We start from the raw sequence: 21688 nt of genomic DNA, 5'->3' as shown, positions 1-21688 counted from the left end.
GTTCTAAACAATGAAGCACAAGGAATCATGCATGAAAAGCTAGCAAAGAAATGAAGAGTCAGTCTTTTATTTTGGGAATGAACAAACCTGCTGTGTAGTTCTACTTCTTACCTATATTCAGGTATTGCACATTTCCTTCCAATTCACCAAAACCTGGAAAAAATGGTTGCAAACAGTTTACAGAAAATATTCTATACTGAAGTACTCACAATCCTGATGCAGTCTCGACCTGAAATGTCGACCATTCTTCCATGGATGCTGCCTGGCCTGCCAAGTTCCTCCAGCAGTTTATCTTTCACTCACAATACATAATACTTGGTTGCGCATAAATAAAATTCCAAAATTCTCAGAAATGTGGGAATAAGTATTCTGAAAACTTCTACAAGTCATGAATCTGACAAAGCTCTGCAAGAGTTGATCAAAGACATTAATCATTACCCAACTGCTTCTTTGAAGATAACCAAGGGCAATCTGGGGCAAACTTTATCCCACAATAATTTTAAATCTCTCTGTTACATCAAACTGCATCAGCTTTTGAAAGTTACATCAGGCCTGGAAATTCAGTCTCATAATACATATGTACGTCTCATGCACTTCACTAACCACAGGCTAACTAAATTGACTTACTCCGAATACAATCCTACTTTTGATATGCCTAGTGACAAAGGACTGAAGATATTCAGCAACAGCGTCAACCTTAATGCAACACAAATTTAATGTCACCATTACGCCACTAGATGTGAATAACAAACAAACATTTTTAAACTGTTTTCATGGCTTTAACTGAAGAAACTAGGTCCACTCATGTATTCCCTTAAAGGGACAGATGTAACCTGCACTGCTGATAGAGAGTCTGCTACAGATAAAAATAACTAATTCAACACTGATACACCAATGGATCAGATTTCTCAGCATTTTGCAGCTAAGGTTTTTTTTTGTTGAGTATTTGATGGAGGTGGGGTCTGCCAGTGATCCGATCCTTTCCTTGGGTATCCTCTCCAACAGTGCACAATTAGACATCAAAGTAGGATCCTCTTTCTGATTCAGTGCCAGAGTCCTGAACCCCACCTCTTTCAACAGTGGATCTGGTGGCTTAAAAGCTTAACTAGTTGATATCCCTTCATAGTTTTAAATCCATGCTCTATGTACAATCCCTGAAATTATGCAGAGTTTATGTGTGAGTCTACACCAAAAGGTGTAGGAATTACATTGTTTATACACATGCAATTTGCAAGACATATTGTTTTTTCATGAAAAACACTCTCCCACGGCACTACATAAAACCACATTGTGCCATTTTAATGCACATTTCCATGAGATACAGAACATCCAGTCTTCAATCTGAAACCTAAACAAATCTTCCTGATTTGTTAAACTACAATAGTTAATTATTTGAACAGATTATGGAATTAGAATGCAGTACATCAAGATTAGAATTAAAATCTATTAGCTGTAAATGTTTCTAATAGCATTACATTGAAATTGTAATATTGTATTTATACATATAAATAGAACATCAATAGAGGAAACACAATAAGCCTGGCCACTGCCAACAAATATTGCACTTAATGCCAACCTGAGCTCTCTAACATAGTAAAATGGATTGCATATCAAGAAATTACAAAATAAGTATTTTTAAGTCTAAAGTAAAGCAATAACCATAGATGACCTCTAAGTTTTTAAAGCATTCCGGAGGTCATTATAGAAATTGACTAATGAATTTCCCATTGCAGAGTCCACTAATGTTTGTGGCAACATTCCTCGTAAATCAGTCTGAATAAAACCAGTTAAGAGGCTGTGGTCAGGGTCACTCTTCAAAGGAACGCAAAGCCATCCACATGGGTGATTAAATCCACGAACAAAACTGTCTTGTTTCTCCCCATATTCAACACTGACTCCTGTATTGGGTTAATGAAAAGGTTAACACAAATTAGACAATTCAAAGTATTTCTCCCCCAACCCAAAATAGCTAAACCCTTTGCAGTACAGCACTATGAACAACCTAAATTAGCAAAGAAGCAAATCATTTTTAAAATGTAGCTGCATGTATGGCTTTAAATTGAATAGAACACTAATTACAATTATTATTTAGGTCATTTTAAATGAGAATAGGTTTAAACTATACAGTAAATTCTATGTTCAGTCTTAGCCCGAAGCTATGACTACTGTACTCGGAACATGCAACAACAATCCAGACCCCTGCAGCAATCTCCAAGAAACATAATTAATTTAATAGCCTGTCCTGGTCTAACCACGTGGATGCAGTGGCCAAGGAAGTGGACCAGTGCCTCTGCTTCCTCAGGAGGCTAAAGAAATTTGGCATGTCCCCTTTTACGCTCACCAACTTTTATGGATGCACCTTAGAAAGCATCCTATCTGGATGCATCATGGCTTGATATGGCAACTGCTCTCCCTGTGACCGCAAGAAAATACAGAGAGTTGTGGACACAGCACATCAAGGAAATCAGCCTCCCCTCCATGGACTCTGTCTACACTTCTCACTGCCTCAGTAAAGCAGCCAGCATAATCAAAACCCCCACCCACCCCAGACATTCTCTCTTCTCCCCCTCCCATCAGGCAGAAGATACAAAAGCATGAAAGCACGTACCACCAGGATCAAGGCCAGCTTCTATCCCATTGCTATAACTATTGAACAGTTCCCTAGTCTGATTAGATTATCTCGACCTCACAATCTACCTCAATATGACCTTGCACCTTATTGTCTACCTGCAGCTGTTATACCTTATTCTGCATTCTGTATTGTTTTACCTTGTACTACCTCAATGCACTTTGTAATGAATTGATCTGTACTAATGGTATGCAAGACAAGTTTTTCACTGTACCTCGGTACAAATAACAATAATAAACCAATTCCAATTCCTTGTGTTTTGAATTGTGGTAGTCCATGTTCAAGAAACCAGTGTCATTTTTTTAACATATGCCTGCAAAAACCTCAACAGAAATTAACTACAAAAATATGTTGTACATGGAATAGCTTTATCATTTCTTTTTAGCAATAATCCCATACACTTCCAGATTCTTGGTCTCTGTTGTGTATTTATGGAAAGCAGGACAGAAGATCTAGTTCCTCTTAGGGAAGGAGAGAAAAGACTGTAAACCTAGCTACATGTGCTTACCACAAGTCAGCAGCCCATCCTGGTAATCTGTGGTATAGGAGAAGTCAATGAATTCTCTTGGGGCAATCACATTCCACAATTGTCCTGCTGTGGTGTATTGCATCAAACAACAACCCTCCTGTATAAAATAGTAGGGTATCAATATACATGCTATTTTCTTCAATATTCCTTTTTCTATGAGTATTTTTCTGAATAAACAACAAAATATTTATTTAACATCTAAAACAGAATAAAACAGCTCAGGTCAGTTCAAGTCATGGAATAATTGAGTGATAAAACACAGAAACTGGCCCATCAGCTCAGAGTCCATGTTAACCATCAACAATCCATTAACACTTATCCTACATTAATCCCATATTTTTTATTCTTCTGCATTCTCATCAACCACTCATCTACACAGCAGGGGTAATTATTTATAGTGGACCATCAACCCACATGCCTTCAAGATGTGGGAGGAAACAGGAAAACACGTGGTCACAGGAAGAATGTACAAACTCCACTCATACAGCTCCCAAGGTCAGGACTGTACTTGGGCCTCGGGTGTGATGAGGCAGCAGCTCTGCAAGCTGCACCACTATACTGCCCTTCACATTAATGTTACCAGCAACGTTTGGTACCAAGCCATACAAGGAAATGTTAGGACAGATAATAAAAGCCTGATTAAGAAGGCACGATTTAAGGAGTACTTTGAAAGGGAGGAGACAGGCAGAGAGTTATAGGGAGAGAATAGCAAGGCTTGAGGCTGAGGCAGTGGAAAGCATGATCAATTAATGGTGCATCAATTGGGGATGTGCAGGAAACCAGGAAGGATGGAGTGCAGAGTTCTTGTAGGCTGGAAGAAATTACAGAATAGGAAAGGTCATGGTCCTGGGATGGATTTGAAAACTAATTAAAATGCTGGCTCAGAAGCTAATACAGATTTGCAGGCACACTGATTGTTGATGAATGAGACTTGAAGTTAAAATATGGGCAGCTGAATTTTGTAAGTTTATTGTGGTTGGAAATGGAATACCTGCAGTACAACACTGGAATTCTGAAGTCTGGAGATAACAAAGGTTAAATGGTTCAGCAGTGGGGTCAAATTAATGAATTTAGCTGTTGGCAGTCTTAGTAATACCACAAATATGTGGTTAGAACCAAACATGTAGACTAGCCAGCTTCAGCCTCAGTCTCTTACCAGATTAAGTCAATAGGTAGGGAATGGAATTTGTGACAGAGGCCAAAAACAAAGCTCCCTGCTCTTAATATTTAGTTAAAGGAAGTAAGCACTCATTCAATACTAGATCTTACTAGATATTTAAAGGCAATGCCGATATTGGGAGAGGTAGGGTTGGGTATCATTGGGATACATGAAGATTCTCAAGTGCTTTTGGATGTGATTATTGTTGGACAGCATGTTGACGAAGAAATAGGAAAAGGCCAAGGAAAGATCCTTAGGATATTTAAAAAGGTAGCAGTGCAGTAGAGAGGAAATTGAAGATGATTCTCTGGCTACAAACTGGATTAAAAAAACAATGGAACTAGGTGAAGGCAATACTCTTTGGATGACTAGGAAGATAGTGTGGTTAAACTTTGCATAGATCTACAGTCATATGACATAATACATGTGAAACTACCACAAAATCTGTGAAACAATTAAAGGTCTAAGAAAATTATTTTAAAAAGTTATAACTAATCTCTACAAATTAATTGTTTACCCTCATGCTAGCATCTCACTGAACAGATTTGGTAAACTAGAGCAGATCATTGATATATAAAGCAATTTCACTGCACAGACCACTCCACAGCAGTCCTGCATTACTCAGCAGAACAAGTCTCAAGATATGTGGTGGTCTGCTGAGGCTGCATAACCTTGCTGAAAGCTCAGTCCTTTAGAAAATAGCTGCAGAGCAGGAAGAGGAAGAGAATAAGGAAAAAAGGGAATTTAGGAAAGAAGTTAGATAGTTACTTTCTGACAGGAATAACTCATATAACCATGAGGGAACACAATCCAATTTTCCATTCATCAACAGTCTCATGCATCAGTTTCCTTCTATTGCTGACCATCTGATCTTCCATCTCACCACAATTCAAAAGTCAAAGGCAGACCAAATTTGTGTATCAAAGAATACCAAATGTCATAGAAATAATTACCCTTCAGTACTCCCTCAGCTCCAGTCTTCAACGTGCCTTTGCTTATTTTAGTGTTCCTACATGATGTGATCCCAATGGTGCTGCATGGCTGGTGGAAGGTTGCTGACTTTCAATGGAGGAAGTAGCAAATGGCCTTGGAGCATCAGCCTCAGCAGTTCTGGGGATAGAAACCCCAGCTTCAGACCACATCCTCTCGGTATGAGCAGAAGCATTCCGGCTGAACTGGCTGATAGGCAACAGAGAGGACATTGCCAATTCAACAGTCATGGGAACGAGAATGCTGTCATACTGAAAAGCAGTCAACAGATTTACGGTCCACGGAGACACTGTCATTCCTCTGGGGAGGTTCTTCAATCAATTCCAGTAACCTACTGACACACAGGTTCCTGGACTGTGATTGTATCCTGCAATCCCTTTGCACAATGGTAACCAGGGTCATTGAAGGCATCACTGCAGACCTAGATTATGCTTGTGTTGATGTAGAAGCTGAGACATAGTCATCAGACATCGTGTTATAGTTCGTTCTTCAGGTGCGTTAGAGTTGCTCACCACTTTCATATTGGAAAGAGTAGGCTCCTACTCTACTCAGTGCCCTGTGCAAGGTCCGTGTTGAGTTCCATGTTCTCTGACACCTCACGCAGGCATTTTTGTAGGTCTGCCAATATACCAAGCAATTCTTTGTCCTTGCCCATCAGTTTTCTTCTGTAGTCTACTCCACTGAATTCCTTCTCTGAATCCAAAGTGTGAGAGGGTGTGGTAGAGTATAGAAATGTTGGGTACAATTCCTGGCTGATGGAACATACTGATGAAAATAGGGTGCACTGAGTAGTGCCACCATTTGCTGCAGCCAAAGTGTGGCTCCCCTCTTAAATGTGCAGGTTGGTTTTGTGTATTGTAGTCTAGCTTTGACTAATGCTAACCACTCACAATACTGAGCCTCCCTTTGACATGTGCAGCCTGTGAACAGTATGGTTAGTGCCACCTGTCCACATGGATCATTTAAACAAGCAGGTGATACAAAGTAGGTTTGTATCACGTGTGAGGGGAATGGGTTGGCTATGCATCATGACCGCCCAGTCCATTTTTGAGGTTATCCAATTAAGATCGGTCAAGGATCCATATAAAAAGAACATGTGCATATGAAGGAAGATTTGGCTGTTTTGGCTATAAGTTCTCTGTCAAAAATACAAGTAGGGTTAGATGTCTAGTTTCACTGTCATAGAACAGAAACCACATATCAGTGCTAAAGAACACATTGTAAGGAGGGTTCCCTTTACATAATGAAAGAGGATAGACCACATGTGCAAGGGAAAGTTAAAGAAACATCTCCAAACACCAGTGATCTCCCAGTGGATATCAAAACTGCAACTAACCACTTTGATAATGGATTGAGATTCTGAGCCAGAGAGAGAACCCATTAGTTCCTACATGTCAAGCAAGACAGAAACAGTCCCTTTGGCTCAACTTGTCCATGCCAACCGAGTTACCTACCCGAGCTAGTGCTATTTGCCTGCATTGGCCCATATCCCTCTAAAGCTTTCCTATTCATGTTCCTGTCTAAATTCCTTTTAAACCTTGCAATTGTTTGCATCCCTGCCACTAGCTCTGGCAGCTCTTAACTACCACCCTCTGTTTGAAAGATTTGCCCCTCATGTCTCCTTCAAATTTTTCCCCTCACCTTAAATCTGTGCCCTCTAGTTTTAGACTCCGCTATCCTGGGAAAAAAAACTGTGACCACCCACCCTATTTATGTCCCTCATGATTTTATATACCTCTTAAGTTTACTCCTCAGCCTCCTTTGCTCCAGGGAAAAAAGCATCAACCTATCCAGTCTCTCCTTATAACTCAATCCCTCCAGTCCTGGTAATATCCTCGTGAATGTTTTCTGCATCCTTTCCAGCTTAATGACATACTTTCTATAGCTCGGCAACCAGAATTGTACACAATACTCCAAGTATGGTCTCATCACCATCTTGTACAGTTGTAACATGATGTCTCAACTCTTGTACTCTGTGCTCTGAATCATGAAGGCAAGCATGCCAAATGCCTTCTTCACCACATCGTCTACCAATGTCGCTACTTTCAGGGGACTATTTACCTGTTCCCCAAGGTCTCTCTGTTCTACAATGCTCTTCAGAGCCCTGCTATTTACTGTGCAAGTCTTGCCTTGGTTTAACTTACAAAAATGCAACATTTTGCACAAATTCCATTTGCCATTCCTTGGCCACTTGCTCAGTTGTTCTAGATCCTACCGTAATCTTAAGTAACTTTCTTCACTGTCCACTATACTGCCAGTTTTGGTGTCATCCATGAACTTCTTAACCATGCCAGCTACATTCTCATCCAAATCATTAATATATATATGACAACAGGGGACCTAGCACTGATCCCTGCAGCACACCACTGCTCATAAGCCTCCAATCTAAAAAAACAACCCTCCACTACCACCCTCTGACTCCTACCAGTAAGCCAATTTTGTATCCATTTGGCTAGTTCACCTTGGATCCCAGGAGATCGAACCTTCCAGACAAGCCAACTATGTAGGATCTTATCAAAGTCTTTACTAAAAATTCTACCACCCTGCCTTCAATAATCCTTTTGATCACCTCTTCAAAAACTCGATCAAATTCATGAGACATGATTTCTCACACACAAAGCCATGCTGACTATCCTTAATCAGAACTTGCCTTTCCAAATGCTGGTAGATCCTTTCTCTCAGAATCCCCTCCAGTAATTTTCTCACCACTAATGTTAAGGTCACTGGCCTGTAGTTCCCTGGCTTGTCCTTGCAGTCCTTCTTAAATAAAGGCACAATATTAGCCAGTCTTCTCGTACCTTACCCTTGGCTAACAATCATACAAATATCTCTGCAGGGCCCCCGCAATTTCTTCCCTACCTTCCCACAATGTCCTAGGTTAAACTTAGTCAGGCCCCAGGAATTTACTCACCTTTATGCATTTTAAAGACCGCAAGTACATACACTTTTGTAATGTGGGTATATTTCAAGACATCACTATTCTCTTCCCTGAATTCCCTAGCTTCCATGGCCTTCTCCACAGTACATACAGATGAGAAGTATTCATTTAAGACCTCGCCCATCTCCTGTGGCTCCACACATAGACTTCTACATTGATCCTTAAGGGGACCTATTTTTGCCCTAGTTCCTTTTTACTCTTAATATACTTACAGAATTTCTTAGGATTCTCCCTTACCTTATCTGCCAAAGCTAGCTCCTGTCCCCTCCTGATTTCCCTCTAAGTGTACTTCTATATCCTTAATATTGATTGGGACTGCCATAGTGCTATGGGCTTGGATGGGGTAGAATTTATTAAGTTTATCCCAGAAAGTTTTCACAACTAATGTGTCGATGTCCCTACTGGAGAGGGGGCAAAACTCGACCTCCTATTGGGAAATGATGTATGGTGAGTGACTGAAGTGTCAGTGTGGGAGCACTTTGGGACGAGTTACCATAATTCGATTAGTTTTAATATAGTTATGGAAAAAGATAGGATTGACCCACAAGTTAAAATCCTGAACTGGGCCATGGCCAATTTTGATGGCATTAGACAGGAATTTATTTTATATTGTATATTAAGTTATCTGTCCACTCCAGAGTTGCCTACCCGTCTCCACAGAGATTTTGAGGCTTCTACAAGGCTTTCACTGGTGAAAGCTACACTGAAAGTTTTGAGGAATACAAGAATATTGAACAGATTTCATGCACTTCTCTGAACTTCACGTTTTGTTTAATCTATCGAGGTGAGTGCGAGGGATTATAATACTTTCCACCGGGCACTTAATATTGGCATTGAATACATCCATTTATGTCAGCCAGATGAAAAGCATCTCATTTACCTAGAAAATGGATTTCAGGCAATTTTGAAGCACTAAGGGTTGCTCATACTGCAGTCATTTCTTGCTTAAAAGGGTTGTGAAATTGGCCAAAAACATCTTTGCAAAGTACTGGGGTGTGGTAAAATGGGAACCATGTTAGTTTCTAAGACACAAAATTTAATTTGTGGGACCTCCACACACCCTGTCACATATCAATCCCACCAGGCACACCCTCCAATATACACCAATAGCAGCAACACATCTAACATCTGCAAGAGTCGTCAGAGAAGCTGAAGGAAACCAGGAAAGAACATCTTGATTTACGCTATGCAATTAACAGGTGCTTATCAAGGCCATAGATGCAAGGAGAGAGATCCTGTGCTGCAGGGTTGCCTGGAGATAGAACATAGAACATAGAAAAACTACAGCACAATTCAGGCCCTTCAGCCCACAAAGCTGTGCCGAACATGTCCCTACCCTAGAAATTACTAGGCTTAGCCATAGCCCTCTATTTTACTCAGCTCCATGTACCTATCTAACAGTCTCTTGGAAGACCCTATCGTATCAGCCTCCACCACCGTTTCCAGCAGCCCATTCCACGCACTCACCACTCTGAGTAAAAAAAAACTTACCCCTGACATCTCCTCTATATCTACTCCCCAGCACCTTAAACCTATGTCCTCTTGTGGCCACCAATTCAGCCCTGGGGAAAAGCCTCTGACTATCTACCCTATCAATACCTCTCATCATCCTATACACCTCTATCAGGTCCCCCCTCATCCTCTGTCTCTCCAAGGAGAAAAGGCTGAGTTCCCTCAACCTGCTTTCATAAGGCATGCTCCGCATTCCAGTCAGCATCCTTGTAAATCTCCTCTGCACCCTCTCTATGGCTTCCACATCTTTCCTGTAGTGAGGCGACCAGAACTGAGCACAATACTCCAAGTGAGGTCTGACCAGGGACCTATATAGCTGCAACAATACCTCTCGGCTCCTAAATTCAATTCCCCGATTGGTGAAGGACAATACACCGTATGCCTTCTTAACCACAGAATCAACCTGCGCAGCCGCTTTGAGCATCCTATGGACTCGGACCCCAAGATCCCTCTGATCCTCCACACTGCCAAGAGTCCTACCATTAATACTATATTCCACCAACATATTTGACCTACCAAAATGAACCACTTCACACTTCTCTGGGTTGAACTGCATCTGCCACTTCTCAGCCCAACTCTGCATCCTATCTATGTCCCTCTGTAACCTCTGACAGCCCTCCAAACTATCCACAACACCCCCAACCTTTGTGTCATCCGCAAACTTACTAACCCACCCCTCCACTTCCTCATCCAGGTCACTTATAAAAATCACAAAGAGTAAGGGTCCCAGTACAGATCCCTGAGGTACACCACTGGTCACCGACCTCCACTCAGAATACGACCCTTCAACAACCACTCTTTGCCTTCTGTGGACCAGCCAGTTCTGGATCCACACTGCAATGTCCCCTTGGATGCCATGTCTCCTCACCTTCTCCATAAGCCTCGCATGGGGTACCTTATCAAACGCCTTGCTGAAATCCATATACACTACATCTACTGCTCTCCCTTCATCGATGTGCTTAGTCACATCCTCAAAAAATTCAATCAGGCTCATAAGGCAGGACCTGCCCTTGACAAAGCCATGCTGACTATTCCTAATCATATTATACCTCTCCAAATGTTCATAAATCCTGCCTCTCAGGATCTTCTCCATCAGCTTACCAACCACTGAGGTAAGACTCACCAGTCTATAATTTCCTGGGTTATCCCTACTCCCCTTCTTGAATAAGGGAGCAACATCCGCAACCCTCCAATATTCCGGAACGTCTCCCATCTCCATGGACGACGCAAAGATCATCGTCAGAGGCTCCGCAATCTCCTCCCTCGCCTCCCACAGCAACTTGGGGTACATCTCATCTGGTCCCGGCGACTTATCTAACTTGATGCTTTCCAAAAGTTTCAGCACCACCTCTTTTCTAATATCTACATGCTCAAGCTTTTCAGGCCGCTTCAAGTCCCCACTACAATCCCCCAGATCTTTCTCCATGGTGAATACTGACGTAAAGTATTCATTAAGTACCTCTGCTATTTCTTCCGGATCCATACACACTTTCCCATTGCTGCACTTGATAGGCCCTATCCTTTCGCATCTCATCCTCTTACTCTTCATATACTTGTAGAACGCCTTGGGGTTTTCCTTAATCCCGCCCGCCAAGGCCTTCTCATGTTCCCTTCTGGGTCTCCTAATCTCTTTCTTAAGTTCCTTCCTTTTAGGCTTGTACTCCTCCAGATCTCTAACATTACCTAACATTACCAGATCCAGTAGGAAAACTTGAAAGGAGGTGGCTAGTGTGGTGTCGCCACAGCAACAATCCCTGTACTAGAAAGCATGGGCTTCAGTGTTTCATTCTGACTCAGTTCCTCAGCAGCCTCCAACCTGACAGCCAACTGCACTGCTGCATCAACAGAAAGGCACAAATGCCAAATCTTATGTCCTGGATCTTAAAAGTTAATTAAATAAAGTTGGCAATTATTATTACAGCATCTTACTTTCATGATAGGAAAGAGCAATAGTAAAGCTAAGATTTCTAAAAAGCACAAGATAGAAAACTAGACACTGAAGAAGCTTAAGAGATTCACATGCAAAGATTTGATTTTCCTGTCTGCAAGATCCTAGAGGAGAATCTCCCTGTAAATGCAACAATTAAAAAATAAGGAATGCAAAGTGTCATTTGTATGCTGAATCATGATACCTGTTCAAATTCCCCAACGATGTCCAAGGAGGTCATCAGGCTGTCCCAGTCTAATCTACATGGGCCAGGTCGAATGAAGTCTACTATTCTGTTGGGAGTCTCTTTCACAATTCCTTGAGTTTTGTAGCTGAGAATTACATTCAAATGTCTTGTTAAAAATCTCCACGTATGTTCTTCTATCCAAACAAATTAACTTTTCACTATAGATAAGTTTGCAATGTATTTTTCCACATCAGTTGTCTATTAAAACAGCATTACTCTACACCTCCCAATAAACCTGTCCATTTCTACTTATAACCCCATGTATTCTTCTTCATAAATTGCATTGACCCCCATCCTAACCTGGTAATAAACTTCGATACTTGCCTTTGTACACAAGTACAAATTATTAATTACAAATAAAAATGGTTCCAATCCAGTTTCTAGAAAGAAAACTGGGGTAGAACAAACTTAGTGTGAAAAAGGATATTGAATGAGCTGATTTTTAAGAGAGTGGAGGTATGATGCTAACTGTAAGAGTGTATTAAATAGTCGAATCTGAAGATAACAAAAGTATGGATCGGGATTTCAAAAGAAAATGGGTTGATAACATGTGGAGATCAACCTGATTATGCATATCCATATACGCACCTGTTATTTCCTGCCTCAGTAAAGAAAAGGTGGGATCTATTAGATCCAAGGAACATTGAAAGACTGGGGAAACAGGATGCCACTTTTCAGTCTTACTCCCATTTCAGAACAGTTTCATCAAATCATGGTTTGTATGTTTTACCCTTTCCTGGGGTGCAGACAATCTACCCTTGGTATTTTTGCATGTTTAGTTCCATTAACCTTTAAAAAGAATGAACCATCCTTTGAATACTCATTTCCATAGTACCTCTACCAAGTCCTGACGGGCACAGTTTCATCAATGTTGATTAAAAAGCAACGTGAAAATGACTAGATAATATATATTTGTTATTATTTAAGATTTGCTAAGCTGCCTCTAAGATTTCAAACAGATTTTCCTTCATCATTATCTATTTTTAAAATTCCCTTCATTATGACACTGACCTTGCTTCAAAAGTATTTCATTAGCTACAAGGCACTTTACATTGTAAAAGTTACTGACTTAATGAAAGTCTCCTTATGTGCCTTTAAAAGCTCTTGTTATTTCCCTTATATTTTCTGAGAGACTCACCTAATATTTATTCTAATCTTTTGCTTTTTTTATACACTCCATAATTCCCAAATCTTTCCTGTTAAAACATTGTGTTTAATTTGTGAATATGAGGATTGAATTTGAATGAATACTTACAGAAATCCCCCAAATTCTTCGGAGGGTTTCCGCCAAACAGTTACATCTTTCTGCAAAATCAGGGTTAAACAAGTCATAAAATGAAAAGAAATACAAACACAAAGCTTTACTCAAATGTTACCAACGGAACTGATTTTTGAATGCTCCTGAATTGCAAAACTCTTAATTGTGAACACAAAAGACAATAAAGACAGACAAAAGAAGGTCATGCATTCCAATTTACCATATGCAACTGTAGAGGAAACATTTTATACGCATAATTAAATTATAAATTATCTGGGCTGATATCAAATGGGGAGAAATTGTAAACCTTCTTGAAGAATATGGAAATCCTCAGGGCAAAGAAAACTGGGAGGTACAAATCTGTACTGTATATACACTGATTGTTCCTGAAATAAAATCAGAAAATGCAAAAACACTCAGAATATCAGGCAGCACCAGCAGATAGAGAAACAGTGCCAATGTTTTAGGTCAAAGGGCCTTTGACCCAAAACTTTGCCTCTGTTTCTCTTTCCACTGATGTTGCTTGACCTGCTGAATGCTTCCAGCATTTGTTTTTATTTCAGATTTTCAACATCAGCAGTTTATTTTATTCTGATTACTTCTGTTCCTTTAGCAGAAAGAAAATGGTAAACCAGTGTCATCGGCAAACTTGCACATGTGATATTCTATCCCAACTCTCATGACACCAGCGAGAATCTCTCTTAAAAGCAGGTCCAGTTCACCATCTCCACTCCACAATGTCAGAGATACTTACTGCTTTCTTTGCAACTCTCCACTCATCCTTTCCAATGCTGTAATAATTAATAAGGATGTTTTCAACTTCTGTAGCTAGTTTTTGTGCATCAGGTAAAGTTTCCATTTCCATTAAACTGGAATATTAAAAGATAGGCATCAGATAATTTTCCCAGAGAAATTAACTGCTTAATTTCAATGTTTAGAGAGTGTTCACGAGAATGGACAGAAATACAGATTTAAAACATTTTCCAAATAAATTTTCCTTGAAATAAAACTTTCAACATAGTAATCAATATCAAATGTTATGTACAAAGTTCACATTCAGACTAAGCAGCTTTGTTGAAACAGGTAGTAGAGCTGCTGCCTCACAAGGGAAAGTGGAGCAAAAATAAAATGGAATTAGTGTAAGATTGGTGCAAGATTGGGTACTTGATGGTTGGTACAGACAAAGTGGGCGATAGGGCCTGTTTCTATGCCAGATGACTCTATGACTTCCTATAGTTTATATAAATGACTTGGACAAAGGCACCAAAAGTATGATTGCTAAATTTGCTGATGACACAGAGATAGGTTGGAAAGGAAGTTGTGAGGAAGACATGAGGGGGCTACAGAGAGATACAGTTAGGTTACGTGAGAGAGCAAAGATCTGGCAATGGAATATAATGTGGCAAAATGTGGTACTTCCGAAAGAAAAATACAAGAAAGCACATTATTTAACTGATGGTAGATTTCAGAGCCATGAGTTGCAGTAGGTTCTTGGTGTCCTACTGCACAATTCATAAAAGGCCAGTATGCAAATACACCTAGTAATTAAGGAAGCTAACAAAATCTTATTGTTTGTGAGGGGAATTATATACAAAAGCAAGGAGTTTATGCTTTAGTTATAAAGGGCATTGGTGAGACCACATGTAAGGTAAAATGTACAGTATTGGTCTTATTTAAGGAAGGATGTAAATACATTGGAACCAGTTCAAAGAAAGCTTAATAGACTAATACTTGGAATGGGTGGGTTGTCTTTTGAGGAAAAATTGGACAGGCTAGGCTTGTGTCCATTGGTGATGAGAAGAGTGAGAAGGGGCTTTGCTGAAATATACAAAATACTGGGGGATCTTCACAGAATGGTTATAGAGATGACATTTGCTCTTGTGGGAGAATCTAAAACTAGGGATCACTGTTTAAAAATAAGGGATTGCTCATTTAAGAGCAACCCCTTATTTTCCTCTCAGAGGTCATGAGTTATTGGAATTGTCTTCCTCAAAGGGAAGTGGAAGAAGGATTTTTGAATTTTTTTTAAGGTAGGAGATACATAAATTCTTGATAACCATGGGGGTGAAAGATTACCTCAGAGCAGCAGGAGGGCAGAGCTGAGCCCTCAATTTGATCAGGCAATCAGTCAATGGTGCTGCTGCTGCTGCTCCTAATTTCCACGTTCACAAGTACTTCAATGCAATATACAGGATTCTCATGGCATTTCTGAGAAGAGTGAATAATTTTCTGTTTGAATTTAGATCAGACAAGTTTCAGAATTTCTACATTTTATTGATAATATTCAAAGATAGAAATGATCACAAACGTACCATGGACAAGTACAATATACAAGAGCAGGTGTTTTGTGTCAATATGAAACAACAATTACATCACAAGAGGTTAAGTAAATAGTGTTTGAGGTGACAGTTACGAAATTGTTATTAAACCAATCACTTCAGTAGCTAGGAAAGATTCTGCCACTCCTCTCATGAGAAGCTGTGATTTTCCAAAATACAGGAAGTTTACCAGGAGTTCAAAAGGAAACACACTACAAACAACATGAAAAACACTATGATGCTGAAGGAACTCAGCAGGCTAGGCAGCATCCGTTGAGAAAAGCAGGCAGTCAACGTTTCGGGTCAGGATCCTTCTGCACTACAAACAATGTTTTTTTTAAAAATAAAGGTTATGATGGATGAACAAATACTTCAGCAACATTTTAGCAGAAATAGCTACCATGAGCTGATGAAGGAAATTTGCAGAGCAAGATTATCCCTCCTGGGACAGGTGGAACAAAGTAGGGAAACATTTAAAATTGAACACCTTAAATAATACCTATACCGTACACTAGTTGCGGTCTCACCAATGCCCTTTATAACTAAAGCATAACCTCTCTACTTTTGTGCTTAATTGCTCCCTGCAATTACTGCCTTTAACTATGCTGGGTTTGGCACTGAATAAGGCAACAGGTTGGATGGGAGCTTCATGAATGCATGCAATTCTCAGTTCCATGAGGTGCATGGACCTCAGTAGTAATTTAGGTTGCTCGTGGGCAGAATGAAAATATCACGAAGCTGATAAAACTACTTAAGGTAAGTCTTTAGGAAAAGAATTCCGATGGACAGAATGCTATTTACATCTTTAAGGTTGCCTTCATTCATGTATGCTTCCTGCTAAAATCAGCCTTTTCCATTCTCCTAAATATACCAGTTCTTCATTAAAAAGCAATGAAATTGTTTCAGGCAGTGTCAGAACCATTACAGCAAAGGTTTACCACAATGTAAAAAACTTGGGTAGACATGCTTCAGGAATGTGTATGCTCACTCTAAACAAAAGGACAGCAGTTGCTGTAAATACTATGTAATACAGGATACCAGAAATACTGACACTGAGGCATAATACTGGAATTTTTTTAAAATATTCTCCATCGAATTCTAAGTTTGGCCTAGCACTAACTGACTCTAGCACTAGAAAATGATATGAGAGATGATGTTCCAGTTGAAATAATGGTTAGTTAATGTTTGGGAGGTCAAATGATGGACCATGCTATAATAGTGTCTCTTCATCCAATTCCCAATAATATGTGTCCTGAATATCAACCCACGCAGGTTGATAGGGTTGTTAAGAAGGTGTATTGGCCTTCATTAGTCGGGGTATTGCGTTCAAGAGCCACCAGGTAATGTTGCAACTCTATAGAACTCTGGTCAGACCACACTTGGAGTATTGTGTTCAGTTCTGTTCACCTCATTATAGGTAGGATGTGGAAGCATTAGAAAGGGTGCAGAGGAGATTTACCAGGATGCTACCTGGATTGGAAAGCATGTCTTATGAGGATAGGTTGAGTGAGCTAAAGCTTTTCTCTTTGGAGAGAAGGAGGATGAGGGGTGACTCGATAGAGGTGTACAAGATGATAAGAGGCACAGATCGAGTGGACAGTCAGAGACTTTTTCCCAGGGCGAAAATGGCTCACACGAGGGCACATAATTTTAAATTGATTGGAGGAAGATGGGGGGGGGGGGGGGGGGGCGCAAATGTCAGAGGCAAGTTTGTTTGTTGTTTTTTTTTTACAGAGAGTGGTGGGTGCGTGGAACTCACTGCCGGCAGAGGTTGTGGAGGTAGATACATTAGGAACATTTAAGACACTCTTAGGTAGGCACATGAATGATAGAAAAATGGAGGGCTATGTGGGAGGGAAGGGTTAGATAGATCTTAGAGCAGGATAACATGTCAGCACAACATTGTGGGCCGAAGGGCCTGTGCTGTGCTGTAATGTTCTATGTTCTCTGAATATTACCATCATCCATCCAAAATCTACCTTCTACTTACCTCTGACATGCCCCCTCTACCTCCATTTACCCAAGAAACATTATTGCTTTTGCCAGACACGAGGAGAGCAGACTGTGAGAAGAGTGTACAAGTGCACAATAACCCTTTGTACATGGTACTGTAAACTGGCCCATGACAAATGTAGTCAATGCAATGTGGAATAAGTCAAATGGCACAAACAGGCCTTCAACCCACTGAGACTGCTCTAACCATCAGGCACTCATTTACACTAATCCTACACTAATCCTATTTTTATCCTCCTTAATCCACCACTCACCCATACACTAAAAGCAATTTACAACAGCAATTTACCAATTTGTTTGTCTTTGGAATGTAGGAGGAAACTGAAGAAAACCCACACAATCAGAGGGAGATTGTGCAAACTCCATACAGACGGCACCGGAGATCAGGACTGAACCCAGGTTGCTGGAGCTCTGAGCAGCAGCTGTATCAGCTGTGCCCAAGGGTAGTTGGGAATAAAGTGTTTGAGAGCCAATTAACAAGAATTTTGAGGTAATGAAGTAAGGTTGCTGGGGACAATTATAATGAGGTAATAGTAGGATGAATATTGCTGTACGTTTGGAAGCAAGTAATCTTTCATTTAGAGGCTGAAGTTACACGGGATGCCAAAGACTGAAAGCAGCCTAACTGAGCGAAGGAAGAAAAGGGCAAGGAATGTGTGCATGTATGCCCACTACATAGTGGGAGTCAAAAAAATTGGTTTTGGTCTTTCCTACATGACGTAGAGGACGTTTGGACCCATCAAAGCCTACCTGTTAGACAACAGTTTAGTAGCAGTAGAAGCTGGGCCATCCAAAAATCATGAAAGCTGAGTGTGCGTTGGTGAATGTGTTATGAAATAACTCCAGAAGATCACACAATAAGCCTCTACTGGGATCTCTAGAAAGCCCAAGTCTTTGGAACTGGAAAAAAAAATGAGGAAGAGAGAGGAAACAACCAGGAAAAGCTGCAGAAGAAGTGCATAATGGAAAGATGGTACCAAGGACAGATTGTCATCACTGACAGAATTATCGCACAAAGCCAACAGTTTGCCACTGCATACAACCAGATCCTAAAAATTGTCAAAATGTTCAACTTGACAATTGTCAAGCATGATATGCTTGTTCACATGCCTGAAACCAGACTCTAGAAACAGACATTTTATTCCAAGCTCAATCACGGCATGAGATTATCAGGCAGACAGAGAAAAAGATTCAAGGCAACAATGATATTCAAGAGGAAATTCAGTTACTACCCCCAACATTCAATGCCATTACCATCACTGTATCCCCCACTATCAATATCCTGAGGGTTACCATTGAACAGAAACTGGAGTAGCCATATACACAATGTGGCTCCAAGGGCAGGCCAGAGGCTAGGAATCCTGCAGCAAGTAACTCACCTCCTAACTCCCCAAAACCTGTCCACCATCTACAAGGCTCAAGTCAGGAGTGTGGAGGAATACTCTCCATTTGCCTGGATCAGGGTAGCTTCAACAACACTCATGAAACTCAACACCATACAGGATATAGCAGCTGGCTTGATAGACACCCCATCCACAACCATTCACTCACTCCAGCACCAGTCACACACAGTAGCAGCAATTTGTACCATCTACAGGATGGACTGCAGAAAGTCACCAAGACTCCTTAGACAGCACCTTCCAAGCCCATGACCTTTACCAGCTAGAAGGACAGGCAGCAAAAGTATGAGCACACCACCACCTGGAAGTTGCCCTCCAAGCCATACACCATCCTGACTTGAAAATATATAGTGGTCTCTTCACTGTTGCTGGGTCAAAATCCTGGAAGTCCCTCCCTAACAGCACTGTGGGTATAACCCACACCAAAAGGATGGCAGCAGTTCAAGGCGGCAACTCACCACCACCTTCTCGAGAGCATTTAGGGATAGGCAATTAAATGCTGGCTCAGCCTGTGAAGCCCACATCTCTTGAATGAACAAAGAAAAGGATGTGATCAAGGCCTCCTTGAAAAACTGCAACATTCCCACTGACTCATAGAGACATTGAGTCACAGAGCACAGAAATGCGCCCTTCAGGACACCACGTCCATTCTGACTGTTTTGCCTATCTGCACTAATCCCATATGCCCCATTAGTTCTGTAACTTTCTATGCTTTGCCTATTTACGTGCCTGACTAAATGTCTCCTGAATGTAGTGGTTGTATTTGATTTCACTACCTCCTCTGGCAAGTGCGTTCTAGATATCAACCACTCTCTGTAAAAAAAAACTTTCCCATATACCTTTAAAACTCCTTCCTCCCACCTTAAACAAATGCCCTCTTGTTTTTGATTACCCCACCATGGGAAAAAGATTCTGACTACAAAATTTATGTCTCTCATTATGCTATATACCTCTATCAAGTCATCTGGGGATGTCTGGCCCATGACCGCTCAAAGTGGAGAAGACTCACTCGGGATGGTACTGATAACCTTGAAGTTATTCAACTGGAGCACAAAAAAACCTCCTCCTCACATTCCATCCCCGATCCTACCATACACCGAGACACTAGGGACAATTTATAATAGCCAATTAACCTACCAACCTGCATGTCTCTGAGATGTAGGAGGAAATTGGAGAACTCAGAGCCAAATTCACACGGTCTTAGGGAGAGAAAGTTCACTGTCTCACAAACTACCCACCCATCCATCCCATCAGCACCTCCTGCCCCATATTCTGCAGATCCTACACTGGCCCCTACAAAACCAGAGTGGAAGCAAGTCTTGTCAATCCTCTTCTTTGGCAGTTCCTCAGGAATATCCTTACCTCAAGACCATACAGTTGACAGAATCTGGATCAGAAACCTTCACGCTGGGACTGACACCTTAACCCAGTACCTGCACCGCACTTTGCAGATTTCTTTCCCTGGGACTGCCACCTTTACCTAGTATCAAAACCTTCACCTGGGACTTGATCTTCACCCAAGACTGGGCATTGACTACGGACTCGAACCTTCAACTGGGACTGGTACCTTAACCCAGGATTGGCACCACATTTTGCAGATTGGTTTCCCTGGGACTCGCACCTTCACCTATAACTGGGACCTTCAACTTCATCTGAGAATAGAGTTTTACCAGACTTGCAGTTGATTTGAACAGTTGTTTAGAATTGGTGTGAAGGTTTCTTGAAAGAACTACAATTCTGCTCCGGTAGTATATACTCACATTCCTCCCTGGGTACAGATGCCAATAGTCTCGCTGTTTCCAGTGCTAATCAGTCAAACTTCCTTGAATGCCTCATCTGATCGCTCGGACCGGTGCACACGTCATATGATTGACAGCTCGCCCCATCTACTCAGACGTCACCACTGCAGAGCCTCAGCGCCTGCAGTCGGCACCGCCGGAGTCACTTCCATTAACACAGAGGCGGGACGTGGGATCAGGCTACTCTCATGCTTCGGTTCTGCCCCGCTTTGGGGTAACGGGCAGACGAAAAGAAGCGGGGCTACGGTTTGCACACCATATGACGTAGGGGAAAAGAGGGCGGGGTTTGGGGCTGGGCGACCGTTACGAGCGTGCGGGTTCGACGGGTCTCTCGCGGGGAGAGGGGTTTTGTGACGTCACCTCACTTGTCCATCGGATTGGTTTGCAGACGGTCGCCCAGTTCATGTTTTTCCCGGGGTGTCACGTGATGGGGTTTTTGGCGCGGTGGAGGCCGCCGGGACTCTCCGCGCCGCGGAGGTGTCAGTGTGTCTGAGCGTCGCTGCCGCATGCTTAGGTCGGGGCTCCTTCTCCGCAATCTCTGCATTTCATAATCCCGTTAAATTCTGCAGTTCCGAAAAATCACGGATCTAACTCCTTTGCCTCCCCAGATGCCTCCAGCATTTTCTGCTATATTTCCATGCATGTTGCTTTGTATAATTGTCATTAAACCCGGTAATTCAGATGACGTTCTTGTTCATTTGACGATCTGACTTCTGACAACTCTGGCGTCTCAGTTCCTCTGTCCGGAACATGCACCCACCGTGATAAGACCATTGAACGGTTCCCTTATACGATGAAATGGACTTCACGATCTATCTTTCTGTGACCTTGCACCTTATTGCACTGCACTTTCTCTTTAGCTGTGACACTTTACTCTGTACTGTTACTGTTTTTACCTGTACTACATCAATGCACTCTGTACTAACCCAATGTAACTGTACTGTGTAATGAATTGACCTGTACAATCGG

General features: G+C 41.4%; 1 protein-coding gene across 4 annotated transcripts; it reads right to left on the bottom strand.

Annotated features, from left to right (window-relative positions):
- Positions 1-1274: 1274 nt before the first annotated feature.
- stard4 (StAR-related lipid transfer (START) domain containing 4) lies at positions 1275-21109 on the bottom strand. Of its 4 annotated transcripts, XM_052020561.1 has the most exons (8): positions 20681-21109; positions 18271-18420; positions 15266-15397; positions 13944-14058; positions 13187-13236; positions 11890-12016; positions 3138-3255; positions 1275-1898 (listed from the first exon to the last, which is right to left on the bottom strand). In XM_052020561.1, exons 4-8 carry the CDS (start codon positions 14052-14054, stop codon positions 1672-1674), a joined length of 633 nt encoding a protein of 210 aa, XP_051876521.1. In that variant the 5' UTR covers positions 14055-14058; positions 15266-15397; positions 18271-18420; positions 20681-21109; the 3' UTR covers positions 1275-1671. The 4 variants fall into 4 exon arrangements, with proteins under 4 accessions (XP_051876521.1, XP_051876525.1, XP_051876522.1 ...); XM_052020565.1 differs by lacking the exon at positions 15266-15397; XM_052020562.1 differs by lacking the exon at positions 18271-18420.
- Between the last annotated feature and the right edge of the window lie 579 nt (positions 21110-21688).

This window comes from Pristis pectinata, chromosome 7 (genome assembly GCF_009764475.1).
Source record: "Pristis pectinata isolate sPriPec2 chromosome 7, sPriPec2.1.pri, whole genome shotgun sequence".
NCBI classification, from domain to species: domain Eukaryota; kingdom Metazoa; phylum Chordata; class Chondrichthyes; order Rhinopristiformes; family Pristidae; genus Pristis; species Pristis pectinata.
The sequence above is the reverse complement of the archived record's forward strand: the minus strand, read 5'-3'. Positions and strand labels throughout refer to the sequence as shown.